The sequence below is a fragment of the Mytilus trossulus genome, chromosome 11 (assembly GCF_036588685.1).
Source record: "Mytilus trossulus isolate FHL-02 chromosome 11, PNRI_Mtr1.1.1.hap1, whole genome shotgun sequence".
Lineage (NCBI taxonomy): Eukaryota > Metazoa > Mollusca > Bivalvia > Mytilida > Mytilidae > Mytilus > Mytilus trossulus.
The window spans coordinates 59,592,495-59,610,496 of NC_086383.1; the positions used below are offsets into that span (position 1 = coordinate 59,592,495).

Genomic DNA, 18,002 nt, shown 5'->3' on the forward strand with positions numbered 1-18,002 from the left:
TCGTGAATTTCTTGGATACAAGTTTACTACATTTAAATGTTCAACCGAATTATAAATTGCCTATAGGCTTTGTGAAAGCCTCCTTGTGACTTTGAGATGATGAGCAGCAATACAAGGCTGAGTTGAAGCGCTGTTCCTTAACTTACATGTAGTTGTTGTTTTTGCTTTGCACATACTGATTGTGTGTCATGGATTGATACCTTGTTTTTCTATTGTATGCAGACTTTGAAAAAAACCGAAATCTTAATATCCACGAAAATGCGATTTTTCTTTAATTCACGAAAATAGAAATACCATGGAAGACTTGGTTTCTCCATTACGTAAACCGGATATATACTTAGATTGGGAAAAAAACCCGGATGCGCGTGTTAAATACTAATACTAATACTTGTACATTAACAAGTAGCTTTTCCTATTTCCATACAATAAGTTCAAATATACAGTAAATATTCTAGTACATAATACAGTTATGCACTTTTCACTCTGAATATTAAACACTGAAATTTGACCGCTTTAATAATGTTATTTACCAACTGTTACCTCTATCAAACATTGTCCAACAGATGGTGTGATGCTGTAGTAAATGAACTAACCATAGATACCAGGATTGAAATTTTACACGTCAGTGAACCTTATTTAAGAGCTAGATTATTTTTGTTAGAAATAAAGAATTCCCCTTGTGCTGTGCATTGTTAAAGATATCAATGGGGGAGGGTCAATTATTATTGTAATGTATTTCTATAAAAAGTAAAAGAAATATTTTCTATACCGTTAAAAAACATCTTGAATATGAATTAGTATATGCCAACAAACGATACATGCCGAGTAGATTTAAAATTTTGGCTTTGTGCGTTCCTAAAAAAGGTTAATCTAGAGAAGCGCTTCTGTCGAATGAAATTTTTCCCGCGCTTCATCCAGATGAACTTATTTACGTTACATGTCGTTCAATTTATTGTTTATTAAATGATTTGTTCTCGTCCTGAATGTGCATGAAATACTTGCCATTGGATATTTAAAAACCAAACAACAAGTTAAATTCATAAAATGTGGATGTCCTAGAGATGTTGTAACTCGAAAAATTCTTCGCCCTCTAGCGGCTAATAGCCTATCGAGGTTAATGTTGTGATCGGAGATTAGTCGGAGATCGGCGGAATGTAACGACTGATGTTAGTTCGGGTTAGAGATGTTGCAGCTATTTTCGTATGTTGCTATATGAACCACGGGTAATTTCTTTCATCTATTCAGTCCAATAGTTACGATCAAGGGGGACTTGATGCATTACAATAATGAATTAGTCACCCAGGTCGTCTATAACCAAAACAAGAGTTATTTTTCGGATACAATTTTTAAGGAGGACCAAAAAGTACTCCGACTGTTTACTTTCCTAACATTTACCTTTCGAAATCAGACCAAATAATCTTAAATCAATGCTAATCTATACAACCGGCAGCTCGTCAAAATTTTCTTGATTTCTATAGATTGGAAGAATTTAGTTTATGCCTCAACTACCCTGTGGGTCCTATAGTACATGTACTAATGACGTAAAAGTATACATCTAGACAATAAGATACACATCAACATTGTTATTTTTGTATTGATTTAACCTTTGGGTAAATAAATTGCTGTCCAAAAACAAAAATGTATCTTGCCTAACTCTCTTTCATTCAATCTTGTATTTGATTGGCAAAAACTACAATCGTAATCTATCATTTTGATAACAACATGTATAGACATTTGAGTGGAGATCATAATCATAGATTTATACAACTTCATCTGACGCAAATCGAGTGGGAGGATCATCTTCATGAAGGTCTGCATCGGGTTTACAGCATAGAAAATAATGATTAAATTTGCAGAATTAAGGACCAAATAATAGAAGAAAAAAAGGGGATGAAAATTATAAAAAAAGATACGAAGGACCCCCCTCCCTTCCATCGTTTGTTAATTTCTGTCATACGAAATGGGATCATTTGGGCAAAACAAAGTAAGTTAAGAAATATCGTTCACTTGCAAGTGAATTATTCGACATCATTTAATCTGTAGTCATGTGACATTCAATTCAACCCTTTAACTTGATATGAGTTTCGCATGATTTATGCGTGTTCAGTTATTAAAAGGAAAACATGTCAACATTACATTGAGAGTGAAACAATGGTAAACTGATTCGATACACAAAAACCTCTTTCGTATACAGGTAAAAACTATGATTAACATACATTTTTAACCTCTTATATGAAATGACCTAGAAAAATCCAATTTCATGAGTTCGCTATCTATCTATAATTAAAGTAATGTTTGTATCAGGTCATATGACTGTCGGCAGTGTTCCGAGGTGACCATTATGGTTAACTAGATAGGGACTAGACTAAAATACACACGAAATGGACTTTTTATAATTTGTTTATATGACAAAAATAAAATATGAGAACTTGAGGCAAATCGGTGAATATGAATTTTACAGCTAATGCCCCTTTAATATGACGCTATACTTATTTTAAAACCGACAAACCGAGTGTCAATATGTTTGAAAATGAAAAGCATTTTGCTTTTTAAGTATTGGTTGATCACAGAGACCTGTATCCTCCTTTTCCCCAAAAAATATTCTCAATTTACAAATGTTGATGAACTTTTCCTCCTGTATTCTTTCTAACTTCACTCCACTTATCATAACCTGATCCCATGCTTGTACCGCCCTTCTCAATTACCGTTCGGATATTTACAGCATGAAAGAAAAGAAGAGTGTTCCATCAATGCAAAGAAAAATTTAGAACAGTTTCGAATGACTTGCTGTGAAAAAATATTTGAAATATTAATAAGTTTCACATGCAGACAACTTTCGATTTATATTTGAATTTAAATGTTCAACTTACATTAGTTCGATTTTTTTAAATATAATTTAAACTTTGTTCCTATCGACTATAAATAACAAACACACGTCTTGAGTGTTTGCTTAACTTTCGGAAGCCAATTTCCCAGGTAATTATGCTAGAAAAGAGATATAAATGTCTGATAATTTTATCTGCAACGTAATATTTTGCCAATTTATCCGAGGCAGTGTAAAAGATCTTTATATAAAACGTATGTTATAAAGGAACTTAATTATATTCAATAACAAACTCCGATGTACGACCTTATCCAGCATAACCCTTTCAAGTTGCAAGCCATATTTCCTGACATTGATACAAGTCGATTCACTTTGCAGATATTTATGCAATATTTCCACTAAACGTCATAATTCAGTGGCGAATGCAGAACTTTTCATAAAAGGGGGGGGGGGGGGGGTTCTGACCTTAGAGAAGGGCCTCCCCAGTCATGCTTCAGTGATTCCCTATAAAATCAACATTTTTTTCCATAAAAGGGGAGGGGAGGGCCCCATGGTCCTCTGGACACGCCTATGTATAAGCAAACAACATTCAACATCCATGGGATATAGAAGCACCGTTATAACACAATTTCCACTGAATGAAATATTACAGTATTTGTTCCTAACAGAAAAGGTGTATAGAATATTTGTTTTTACGTAATAAAGGGTATAGAATTTGTGTTCCTATCGGAAAAAAGGGTATATACTATTTTTTCCTGTGATAATACAGGGTATATCATTATTGTTCTTGGCGGACTCAAGGATATCTAGTTTGTATAAAAAAAAGAAGATGTGGTATGATTGCCAATGAGACAACTCTCCACAACAGACCAAATGGCACGAAATTTACAAATACAGGTCACCGTTTATGTGTTCTTCACCGAATTAAGGGTATATTTTGTTTGTTCTTTACCGAATAAAGTATAAATAATATTGGCTCCTAACGGAATAAATGGTATACAAAAATTGTTCCTGTCGGAATAAATGATGTAGAATATTTTTTCTATTGGTATAGAACATTTTTTTGTGATAAAATCAAGGATATTAGACGTTTTGTTCAAATATTCTGGCGGAATAAAGGGTAAACAATATTACTGGCTGGCGGAATGAAAGGTATAAAACAAATTTTATAGACTATCAGTTCTTGACGAAAAAAAAAAGTACAAGCTATTTATTGATGACGAAAGAAATTCTATAGACTATTTGTTCCTGATGAAAAATAGGACAAGAAATATTTGTTCCTGGCTGGCGGAATAAAGTGCATAAACTATTATTTTCCTGAAGAAATAAAGGGTATACAATATTACAGCTGGCTGGCCGAATAACGGGTATACAATATTGCTGGCTGGCAGAATAAAGGGTATAAAATATTGCTGGCTGGCGGAATAAAGGGTATAAAATATTGCTGGCTGGCGGAATAAATGGTATAAAATATTGCTGGCTGGCGGAATAAAGGGTATAAAATATTACTGGCTGGCAGAATAAAGGGTATAAAATATTACTGGCTGGCGGAATAAAGGGTATAAAATATTGCTGGCTGGCGGAATAATAGATATAGAAAACTTGTTCAACGCGGATCAAAAGGGTACTACTATATAAAATATGTGTTCCTGATGGAATAAAGCTTATAGAATATGTGCTAAAATCGGAACAGATATCATAGCATTATTAAAACAAAGTTTCCAGAAGTAAATTTGTGAGGTGGAACACATATTCGACAAATCAATCTTGACCGTTATGGAATAACCGTTTCACAGATGGTATCGGATAACCCCCTTCACTTTTTATGAATATGTCCTACCAAATTAGACTATTTTCCTTGTTTGTAATAACATAAGCAAGACGACGGGTGCCATATGTTGAGCAGGATCTGCCTACCCTTCTAGAACACCTGAGATGATCCCCAGTTTTTGGTGGGGTTCGTGTTGCTCAGTTTTTAGCTTTCTACGTTGATTCTTGTTATTTTTAGCCCTGGTGTTGTCAGTTTATTTTTGAGTTTGACTGTTCCTCTGCATGGTATCTTTCGCCTTTTAAAGCACCGAGGGAGATTTGTCACAAAATATCTTACGACAAAAATTGATCGTAAGTTATACTGAAATATTCTGACTCAGGAACATGTTTTCTCGGAAGATTTTGTTGCGAAATGAGTTGCTGAACTGTTGAAATAGAATAAAGTACGTCCTCACTGTCTATATATAGATTTTGTTACTGTTAGTTATGACTTGTGATGGTGTCTAATATTTTAAATCATTCTCGTATTGATTGGTATTTCACAATCAAATAGAGTTCAGGAAAATCAAGTTACAAATGGCATCATAAGACAAATCGCTGCCGAGAAATTCCAATTACTGTGCCGATCCTGTTTTTTTTTTAATATTTTGTAGTTTATTTACAATTATAAATAACAATCAATTTAAATGTATTGTCACGATCTTAAGAAACGCGTAAGAAGTGATTCACATTGTTGTCATCTTTGTACTTGTACATTTCGATCACAATTGAGATTATGTCGTTTTCACTGGTGTTTATGTTTTTCAGTTGAATAGGCACGACCACGCCGTACCTTGTTGGTATATTTAAATACACGCTTCAGTGGATGTCTTATTGTTAATGGATATTAAATGAATAATTTTAACACTAAATCTGTGGAGTGAAGATTGAATTTCAAAAGGTAAGTCATTTTTTATAACTTGCATGCTGTTAATTTTTTTTTAGCTGTATACTAGTAATTGGATATATAAAGCAAAATCTGAGACAGTGTATTTAATTCAAATGACGATATTTTTCATAATTTGACATTGATAAAGTGTAATGCATATTTGTATATAACTTTGGCAGGGTGACAAAATAATTAATTCGCATCACAAAATCTAGTTATAACGTTGAGTGGTACATTTATAATTGAATTATATGTTCGGAATAGAATAAAATTGAGAATGGAAATGGGGAATGTGTCAAAGAGACAACAACCCGACCATAGAAAAAACAACAGCAGAAGGTCACCAACAGGTCTTCAATGTAGCGAGAAATTCCCACATCCGGAGGCTTCCTTAAGCTGGTCCCTTAACAAATATATACTATAATAATAATTCTTTATTTGCAAAACATACAAAAACCAATTTTGGTTATGGCAAATACATTGACAAAACAAACGTAATTAAACATACGACGGGGTTAAACATGTTTGTGAGATATCAACCCGCCTCCCCCTATACCTCTAGCCAATGTAGAAAACCTACATAAGATACCCAGATACCACTTCCATTTTATACCCTTTATGATACTTTTTTATTTCGTGGTCCTTCATTCTACTTCCCAATTGCGTGTTACACCTTCATCAAGAATAGTTGAATTCGTCCCAAAGAAAATTGGAATACTCTTAAAAAGTTAGAGGATAAATAATTCATTTTGGCATTATTTAGGTCCTCAATGCTCGACAACTTCGTACTTTATTTTGGACTTTCTTTGGCTTTGATTCGAGCTTCCATAACGAGTCTTTTGTAGACTAGCTTACAAAATTTTAATCTGGGCTTTTTGGCTTTGATTCGAGCTTCCCTGGTGAGTCTTTCAAAGACTGGCGTACACAATTTTGAGTATCCTTTATACCTTATACATAGATATAGGAAGATGAAATTGAGAATGGAAATGCATGAATATACGAGCACGCGAATTAAGATAGATCTGAATTTTAATAAGATTGATGACACCGCATATATAATATTGTATAGTATTGCAAAGCAAATTACTTATATAATGGTAATAAATATAATAAAGTACAAAATGATGGTTGAAATATTTGAGGTCAACTTCAAATGAACTTGTTAGGTTCAACTCCGCTTTCTATTGACTATAACAAGGTATACAGAATGCAAATTTCCTCAATCCACGAAAATTGATACCCACGAAAATAAATGAATTTACTAGTAATCAGCTAAGTATTGGTCCACTGAAAATCAGTGTCAAGGCTGAACCATTTGTCACTTGGCGGATGACATACTTGAAAACGAACACCAGTGGAGTGACCTTGTGGTGTAGTAATAAATAAGTTAATGATATACTCATAATGAATATGTAAACACAATATACATATATAGACAATTTAGTCGAGGAATGTTTTACAGGGGCGGATTGTGTAAGTGGTGCTGAGGGTCTGAGCCTTTTTGTGGATCTTCATAGCTTTATATGTGATAAATGCATAGACTGTTTACAAGGACCACTTCAAACCTCTAAACATGGGTTTGTCAGTTTCACCCCCCTTTTTTTACTCAACATCATGGATCAGCACCTGCATTTATAATACAGTTTTTGTCTAATAATATCTGCCAAAATCTTAAACATTTTTAGCCAGTTATTAAGTTCACATATTTATACAACTGTCGTATTTATATTGTATTTGTGTAATTATTTAAGACTAGGTGTTATTTAACTTGAATGCATGTCTTACAATAATAGATTAAAATTTTTCTTCTAATAAGTTGAACAAGTGTATTTAAAATGTAACATTCTTGTCTGGATCAGATTAAAACTTGAAAGAATAAATTCGCACTCCATCTCCCAATCTTTGCACAGACACTAAATCTGGTCTCTGAAATTGTATTTTACCTATACATCTCCGTTTTTTTTTAAGTATATAGTTAAATTGAATATGTAAATGGGGAATTTGCCAAAGAGACAACAACGTTAAAGAGCTGAAAACAGCCGAAGGGATTTTCAGTCAAGTCTCTGTGTTCTTTTTATGGATTTAGGCATGTGGAGACCCATGTATAACATAAACCCCAAAGTAAACTGCACTAAAAAACAGATTAGAAGGTGCGCAATGCCATTATAAAGTTTTGTTTCCTTGCAAGTTTAATTAAATGTCTATGGTTGAGGATAACTTACGGATAGAACAATGTTGATGGAACCATTTAGATTTATAACGTAGGTGGTCTTGATTGTTTGATAATCGTTTTTTGTGTGAATTGCTCTATCTTGTTCTCTAAGATTTTTCTCACTTTTTCAGATTTGAAAGTTGAAAAGTTCGAATAATTAAATAAGGGCATTTCCCTCCTTTTATGGATATTTTATCCTATTTCTTAAGGATGTCTGCTGCTCTAATTTAAAATAACAAGGATTTCATGTGGTTGCTTAAAATGAAAACAACTTTGATATTTAAACAAAATAAAGTAATAAAATCATTAGTCTCGTGTGTAGTTTTCAAAATACGAGACATTTAGAAAATGGCGGGAAAAGGGTTTTCTTCAGACTTTACTATTTGTTAACATTGGAATTGTTTTTTACCCTTTAAACCAAGAAAAAATAACAAGGATTTCATGCCGCCGGATCACTAAATCTGAAATGATCTATTGAACAGATTTATGAAGACAAAAGTGGGGTGTCGTGTAAATTTTTTTTTAATACATTTGGATGGATAAAACCTGAGAAAATCGAAAATATGACAAGAATTCAAAAACATGACCAGCAGACATCCTTAACTGACCAGTTTTAAACAAACACTTCTTGCTATGTTTGCTGTGTATAAGATAAATATGCAATTAAATTGGATTACAATTCAAATAAAGCGTAGTTGGTTGTTCCACGTGCACAATATTTTACATATTATATGTATTCATTTTGGAGAACAATTATATAGTTTCGTTCATGTTACTCATGATAACGTTAGAAGGCCCCATGCAAGGTATGTTGAGGTAAAGTTGTCAAAATTTAATAATTATTACTTGTTCATGGTCATTTACAAGAAATGGGGCATAATCGGCAAATAGTCGACGTTAAATGCGCACATGTTCAGTTCTCATATCGAATGCGCTAGCGCTATCATGATATGTGTATATGCTAATGTGATCAGAGGATAACAGTTTGTATCGCCATCGGAAACAACACTGAAAAAAAATAGATTCAAATATTAAACTTTAATTTTTTTGCGGGTTTCCTTAGTCATTCAGGGAATTTGGTTATACTTCTTCGAAACTTTATGTAAAATTATATGTTCATGATTACAGAGTTTTACAATGAAAAACAAGTTCTAAAACAGACTCCATTAGTTTTGATTACGAAGAACTAAAAAAGTAGATAAATATGAAAAAATGTTAAAACTTTCATTAAAAGTCTTATCTAACTGTAAGAAAAAACACCATAAAACGGTTCAAATTGTTGTTTCTTGCGAACCTAGATGGCTTCACGATAACACGACAAGATTAAAAGAGTCGCACGACCTGATATCAGTTATCAGTCGACCGAGGAAAGATCATTTCAACAGGCATCGAGATCTTTTATAGCTGACTATGCAGTATGGGTTTTACTCATTGTTGAAGGCCTTATGTTGACCTATAGTTGTTAATTTCTGTGTCATTTGTTCTCTTGTGAAGTGTTCTCTCATTGGCAATATTACCATATTTTCTTTTTCCATATATCAGAAATTAAACCAGTGCTAGTGGACACCGAGAGTAGACAATCTGGCCTTTTGAGATCGATTCGAAGAGTCGTATTAGTTGTTAGTTATAGAGGTCATTACACTTTTCTAATATATACCTTATTCGAATTTTTCGTTCTAAATTAAAACACGAGGTAACTAAAGAAGCCATGCGTTTCTACGTCACATCTCCCCTTTGCTCGATATTTTTAAGTATTTTTATCGCAAAACTGTATGCTCCTTCGATTCAAGTCTTAGTTCTATATTTTAAACTAATTCACGAATTTGTATACCAAAACTATATGCTCCTTCGATTCAAGTGCACTTCTTTAAGACATTTATTTGTTTTTCTTTCTCTAACGATCAATGTCTCAAGAGATTGTGCCTATGAATTTACAATATTATAAAAGACTTTAAATCATACAAAAATATCTGCTTGATCTGAATATTGACTGGTTTTCAATGCATAATATAGTCTTCAAGGCTAGATATATGACAACTGTATAACATGTTCATAAATATTTACTTTAAAAAGTGAAAAAAAAAACACTAAATGGAGCACTGTTGCATAATATTTTGTTTAACTCCTTGTCCTTGGTTAAGCTAGATTAAGAACTATCAGAGGAATAACATTAAGAGGTAAGAAATAAATCTTTATAATTTTGAAATATTAGTAAAATTAACAGATACGTATTTAAAAAAAAACCAATAGTAATATTTCATTTTTTTTTCTATAATCTGAACTGATTTGTATTGCATGTTCTTTTATGAGGGTAGCCGCGATATAAAACCCTGTTTGTGCTAATGCGGCGGAAAGCAACCAACAATCAATCAATCAATCTTTTATGAGAGTATATTGTCTAAATGGGGTTTACACAATAGAGAATGATGGACCAATACATTGAAAAATAGACCAAAAACAAACACAGTCTACTCTATAGTAATTAGACCAACAAATAAAGAAAAGAAAATAGTGGGGTTCTTAAATATAAAAAAAATAGAGAATAATTGGCAGGAATGGCAAATACTTCAAGTAATTGAGAAAAATGGCATAAAAAATTAAGGAAAATACAGATTTGAATTTGATCAACTATTATTCCCTTTTTCCATTCTTTAATATTTGTCCTTTTTTTTGTTCATTTTTATCTTTTCTCCTCAGATTATTAGATGATGACAAATTAGTTTTTGTAGTAATTTTGGAAATGGGCCTATTGCGAATTGTCATACAATTATATTAACACACCGAATTGTTATTGACGTATTTTGTTATTTGCATTGTTGGGTTTCTGTTTCCTCATATACATGCAATCGTCTTGTACTGTTTCCTCGTCTATACATCCCATCTACTTGTACCCATTTTTACATCGACTGGTGTTGATCACCTTAACGCTTTATTGCACATCGTATTATATACAAAGAATATGGTACAATCAAAATAAACATCGCGATCATTTATGTATGGAAAGCCGAAAAGTATACATTATTTGAATTTTGTTCAAACAATTTGCACAACAGGTATTTTACCTTTGTAAATATTATTTGAAATATACCGTCCTTCAAATATTTATTTTTATAACTATAACAAAACACATAACAAAAACGAGGACTTACTTAACAGACCAGTTTAAGTAAGTTGCATGTTCTTTTATATTATTTGTTCGGGCTCTTAGGGAGGCTTGATTAAATGAGACGTTTCTGTCCTATTTAATATAACACCCTTCACCCTTGTCAACCTCCTAGAACCTTCTTGCATGTATATGCAATGGTTAGTTTTTTCTCGTATATAAAATATGCGTGCAATATTTGCCACTGAACAATAAGCCAGAACTGAGTTCAACAATTTAATCAAATGTGCAGCTAATCCTGAATTTATTATTTACATTGCTTACATTAATAGACCATAATTAATACTAGTGAATGCAATAACATTTCCGACTATTATACTTAAATATCAAATTAATGTTAAAGATATGTGTGTAATTGTAAACAAAATGTGTGAAATTCTGAATGCCTTCTAGGAATACAACTTACGATTTACATTTATGTAGGACCGTTTTTCTTAATATGCAAAACAGCAAATTAAATGCATTTAGGTTGTAAGGTTTAATGTCACTGAAGGCGAGACATGTATGTTAGTCTGGCGTCGGCGATTCACGAAAAAAATGTTTGTCGTTTAATACTTAAAGACACATAAATTATCATCTATATATGTTAAATATTACTCAGTAGCTTTTAAAATGCGGTTATATGAAAGTCATGGCCAACTATTGTCCTCAGTGTAAGCCAGTACGAGTTATCGCGCATGATTTTGATTTTTTTTATATGTCTGATCAGTTTTTTCTGTGTGTGATATCTTATCAAGACAACATGCTGTGTGTGTAAAGACAATGTTGACACTTGTAAATAATTTGACGACTTATATAACTTTACTGTGTTTTATATGTTTTCGACACATTTTGAATGTGAGTATTATGTAAAAATATCCCCCGATTCCGACCATGCAGTCGTGGCTGGATACTTATACATCCTGCAGTAGTTAAGCAGACACAACCAATTTGTGCGCACTTATTTTTGTGTCCATATACAGCTGCATAGCAATCCTGTTGAAGGGAAAACAAAATATACTGTGACTTTCACAATTTCGTTTCCTTTTCGGATTCTAACTTTGTCGACCGAAGCTACTATATATAGTTGGGCAGCTTACCACAAAAATTGATGCAAATGGCGATACAAGCATGAAACCTTGTAAGAACTTGCCTTTAGGTTCATATGTAATCACATATAAGAAGTGTTCTCCCCAGAAATTTTGGATAGCATCACATTTTGCGTTAAAAAAAATAACTGTATTTTTTTTAATGTCATTTGTCGCGTCGCGTTGATGCTTTATTTCCTTTGTATGTTTTAGTTTATATTGTTCAATTCATAACTGAGAATACAATTAAACTATAACCACAAAAACGGTTGTTTCAGTTTATGTTTTCTTTATTCATTTTATTATTATTTTTTTTCCTTGTGTGCCAAATAAAAATAAATATGTGGTTTCAGTTACCCAATAATAGGTCAAATGATGAACGAATGGTTCATTATAGTGCAACCTGTATATATACAAAACTAAATATCTAGTACACAAAATTAACTATTTAGCCACGAAAAAAATCCATCCGATCATGGCGGCCACCATGGATTTTTAAAATATATATCGATGCACTTTATTCCAATTTTCAACATGGTTTATTTTGAGGGGAGTGTGTATTTCCGGACTCTGATGTTTGATAGACACGATTTCCAATGTACCTCTGACAAATCACTAGTAAGACTGCTGAAATATTGATTTTCATCTGTGTTTATATTCCACGTTTATGATGTTTAAAATTTTAGAAGACATTAAAAATATATCAAACTATCATTATTATGTAATATTTGATAATAATTGTAAAGTTGATCCTCTTGCAGGGTTGTAAAATGTGTACTTCTGGTGTTGATTTATCGTTCATTCCATTACACGAATATTAGGTGTTCTAGAAGACGATTTTTTCCTCTTATAGTACTTCATGTAAATGAAGATAACAAGAAAAGTTTTGCCTTTCAAAGATTTAATCAAGGGGCTCAATATGGATAAGCTGCCTCTGATGTCCTATGGTAGAGTACCAGCTTTTAATACCGTACCAATCGATAATCCTCGTGTAAATCCGCTACTCTCCGATGAAGGTACGGAATCGGCCGAGTTGTGACGGAAGATACCGAACATGTAGATAGAGTTTGGTCTTCCATAAGGTCCATCAAATACGTGAAGTTTGACAAGCACGTAGTCTTTTATGGTATACGTAAGAACAAAGACTGGTCGGCTCCTAAACAGGGAATTTTGTTAATATAAGTCAACTGACTTCCTGTAATCTTGGTAACTAGCACGATAAAATTCCACTGTAATGCACATTTACTCTATATATAATTGAAATGAAAATGTTTTTAAAAGAATTTCCGGATCCCGAAAGGGTCAATCCCGATATCCCGAGCTTAAAAACACCCGATCCCGGAGTCCCGACAAAGGTCCTAGCTATTCCCCTCTTTGATCCTGAGTATGCAATACCTTGCATTATTTATCCCAACAGCAACAATTAATGACTTAATGATTTACACCAACGTTGTTAAGGGGACATTTGATGTTCTTGGATCGATCGAATGTTTTTGCGGATTGACTTCATTTGTCATCTGTGTCCATGCCCGCTTATATGCTTTTCTGGTCCAATTTACTTGTGTACCAGCTGTTTCCTGCATTTTGTGTTGCAGAATATTCGTTTCATTCTGTCTCAGTTATGCAATTCTATTTATTTCCACCTTTAACCAGGCAATAATACAATCCATTTTCACAATCCTCAAGGCCCCCAGTGAAAATTAAATGTTCGTACTAGTGACGTAGTGCACAATCAAAAGTACGTCTGCTGCCATAAGGTTAATATCTAGGTCTAGACAATGATTGGAAATATAATTGATACAATCAGTAGATCGTATCCGAAAATGGAATGATTTACTTTGTTATCAGGGTAAAATGAAACACATTATAAATCTAATGTAGTTATTGTCTTTTTCAGCCAACAAGAAACATTGATTTATCTTCTTTCGGGGATGGAATGTTTTAAGGAGCATTTTTTTCTCAATAGATATAGGAAGATGTGTGCCAATGAGACAACTCTCAATCCAAATTTAAAAAAAGTAAACCATTATAGGTCAATGTACGGCCTTCAACACGGAGCCTTGGCTCACACCGAACAACAAGCTATAAAGGGCCCCAAAATTACTAGTGTAAACCATTCAAACGGGAAAACCAACGGGCTAATCTATATAAAAAAATGCCTTCAAGACATAAGCATATTTTTGAAAATTCAAGAGTTGTATATAATTTATGTTTTCCGGTTTTAGATAAGATAAAAAATATTGATTTCACTACCCACCTTAATCAAATTACAAAATGTATCTATTTTCTCAAGGAAATAAGAAAAAAAAACATTCCCGCCCCGAAATTGTTGTCTAAAGATTTGAAAGTAAAATAATAATGCATAAGTTTTTTTCACGCGGATTTATTAATAGTTATGTATTTTTTTTAAATTTTGTACATATGGCATCAGTTACATGTATGACTGATTTTAATTACGTGGTGACCAAACTTCCAGTCACCGATGTTTCGTTTAATCTTTGACAAAAGGTTGTCTCTCATGCAGTATAAATTGCAATAGGGTGGGGGCTTTAAAGGGACGTCGGGATCGTGTTTTTTTGAGTTCGAGATTTCGGGATTGCTTCTTTCGGGATCCGGAATTCTTTTTTCGAATTTCGGGATGTCGGGATTTAAATTTCCTTGAATTCATGACCAGGGGTTTTCATGTTTTTTTTGTTTTTAAGCCCGGGATTTTGGGATCAGGGCTACTCCCCCACCCCACCCCAAATCTTAATTGGGCATGCCCGTTGTTCAAAAATGGAACATGACAGTAATCGAATGGGTTTGCTCACGTTAATAAAATACGTAGAATTGCATGACACAAATCTAGTAAATACATTACAATTTTGTACTTTTAAAACACACAATTCAATTGTGTTTACTCTTGTTAGCAGAAGCACATAAAATAACTATATGATACTCGTATTACCAATTATATACCATTAAAAAGGACAACTCCCATATATTATTTCTAATAGAATTTCCATCCATTGAAATAGTGTATTTTGAATTATGAAATAACGATTAGACGTTCAATAGCAATGACTATGGATGGTTTTCAACTTCTGTCTGTGTCAAGTCGAATGTTAAAAGCGTACCAGCCAGCAAAGGCAAAAAAATCACCACATATCTTCTTTTCAACAATTTATCTAGCAAACTTAACATCCGTTTTTTTTTTTTAATTTTGAGACAACTAATTATAAGGGATAAGAGCCTTTGAACCTCCCTCTAAAATTCTTTCAATACAAACGTATTAGAAAGTGTAATTTGAACATTTACAACTTATCAAAACTTCGTACACATATTGCTTAAAGCCTTCCGGTTTGATATACCACTCCGTGTCGAGCTCCCGTGGCGAGAAGTCTTAATTATGGTATCTCCTGTGGCAAGACTTCTAATTATGATAGTGATATACGAAAACAAATGTCTCTTCGAAACTATAATTAAGGCAAAGAGGTCGAAGTACGACCATGGTCATTTACCGGCGCTTGGTCACAACTTGGACAGGCACATTTCAGCCCATTGTCATGTCTTTCACTTTTTATTTGGTAAATAATAATTTAATAAGAATATGTCCATAGTACAAGGTTACCCCACTCGTACTATCACATTTTATATGTTCAGTAGATCAAATTGGGCCAAAACTCCAATTAAGTTAGATTTGGAATTAAATTACAAAGATCATATCATAGGGAACATGTGTACTATGTTTTTAGTTGATTGGACTACAACTTCACCAAAAACTACCTTGACCAAAAACTTTAACTTGAAGTGGGCACAAAGACGAACCATGGAAGTACGATATTATTTCCATGGACGAACTGACGCACAGATCGCAAAACATAATGCCCTTAGGGTATGGTGCACAAAAAGCTATTACGTGGTGTTTTTACTATCCAGTATTGATCTGGAATTGAAAGAAACTACAATATTTTTTCGCTTATGCATCAAACTACATGCATTTTATAATGAATGATTTTAACAAATGTGTTATTCGGGTTAGTTAAAGATTTGTATCTTCTGTTTTAATTTCTTTAGTTACCCTTCATTTCCTCAATTCAAGGAAAACCATATAAATAAACTTCCTTATTCGGAAGTAATTATTTTTTATACACGAGATATGAAATTCTAAATACAAAAGGTCTAGTCATTACGGAAATTTGTTTTTTCAAGGATTTATCCTGTGCAGAATGATTTGTCATACATTGAATTGTATCAAATTTGTAAGTATCTTTGAACACTGCACTGCAAATTATATCGCAACATTACAGCAGATTTCAGTCAGTATGTAGCTAATAGTAATATTTTTGGTTAGCTTGCTTGTTAGCTGAACCGTGAAGTCATTGTAAGGTAAGGTATACTATCCTCCTTTTAAAGTAGCTTAGTCCTACAGAGATATAGATTGGTTATCAGTTGGACTAGTTTACTATTAAAGGAGGGTAGTTTACCTAACATAACAATGATTTCACGGTTCAGCTAACAAGCAAGCTAGCCAACGATATTACCATTAGCTACATACTGACTGAAATCTGCTGTAAATAGGAGTGAATTACATGTATCCTGGTCAATCATACAATTTGATCGGTTACCTAAGCTTATGAATCTAAACATATGTACCCTGTGTACAAACACGAAAATCAGAATGGTATGTAATTTTGAAATAATTGCTATTTGCTCTTTTGAAATCAGTGTACTTCATTATATAATTGTTATTTGTGCTTTTTAAATCTGTATACTCAAGTACGTAATTGCTGTCTGGGCTATTGAAATCAGTGTACTGCAGTATAATATATCGTCATTTCACTTATTTGTGCTTTTGAAATCAGTATAATTTAGTTATATATATATATATAATTGTTATCTGTGCTTTTGAAATCAGTGTACTTCAGTAAAATATATTTGCTACTTGTGCTTTGGAAATCAGTATCCTCCAGTTTGATATAATTGCTATTTATGCGTTTGAAATTATTGCACTCCAGCATAAAGGAATTGTTATATGTGCTTTAGAAATCAGTGTATTCTCCAGTAAATAATTGTTATTTAAGCTTTGAAATCAGTGGTATCCAGTATATCTTGGTTAAGTGTGCTTTTGAAATCTGTACTCCATGCAGTAAATATCTGTTATTTGTGCTTTTGAAATCAGAGGTCTCCAGAATATCATTGTTATGTGTGCTTTTGAAAACAGTTTACTCCAATTATAAATATTTGTTATATATGTCCTTTAAAATCAGTGTACTCCAGTATATAATTGTTTAGTTTGCTTTTGAACTCTGTACACCATGCAGTAAATACTTGTTAATTGTGCTTTTGACATCCTTATGCTCCATGCAGTAAATAATTGTTAAGTGTGCTTTTGAAATCCGTATGATACATGCAGTAAATAATTCTTAAGTGTGCTTTTGAAATCCGTATGCTCCATGCAGTGAATAATTGTTAAGTGTGCATTTGAAATCCGTATGCTCCATGCAGTTAATAATTGTTAAGTGTGCTTTTGAAATCTGTATGCTCCATGCAGTTAATAACTGTTAAGTGTGCTTTAGCCTTTTGAAATCCGTAAGCTTCAAGCAGTAAATAATTATTAAGTGTGCTTTTGCAATCAGTGTACTCCAGGCAACAAATAATTGCTATTACATGCTTTTGAAATCAGTATACTTCAAATTTAGATCATGAGATATCTCATATTACATCTCATGATCTAAATTTGTTCAGTGATCAACAACTGCTTTTTGATCAATGAACACTTTTGTACAGATCATGAGATGTATAACAGTTAAGATATTTAAGAAAATAACTTATTCAGTTAAAATGCATGCACTTAAGATATTATATATGAAGAAAGCATTTATAGACAAGTGGATTGCGTAAATGGAAATTATTTTTAACATGTCCACTTTTATATTCATTTGAACTTTATATAGTTAACGGTGTCAAGTATTTTCTTCAAAATTACTTTTGAAATAAATATTTGTGTAAGTGTCAAGTACAAAAACTATATGTCATAAAAACATGAATGCAAGCTA

At 32.8% G+C, this 18,002-nt stretch overlaps 1 protein-coding gene across 4 annotated transcripts in view; it reads left to right on the forward strand.

The window, feature by feature from the left end:
- LOC134691360 (solute carrier organic anion transporter family member 4C1-like) overlaps positions 1-18,002 on the forward strand; it is a 68,523-nt gene that overhangs the window by 11,264 nt on the left and 39,257 nt on the right. For 2 of the 4 annotated variants that reach the window (XM_063551862.1, XM_063551859.1), the window contains exon 2: positions 5,402-5,534. Coding sequence is in view for 1 of the 4 variants with exons in the window: in XM_063551857.1 (XP_063407927.1) it covers positions 16,173-16,205 (33 nt within the window). In the remaining 3 variants the exon portion in view is untranslated. Of the gene's footprint in view, positions 1-5,345; positions 5,535-16,142; positions 16,206-18,002 lie in introns of those variants that run through there. The other 2 variants (XM_063551861.1, XM_063551857.1) reach the window with 2 other exon arrangements.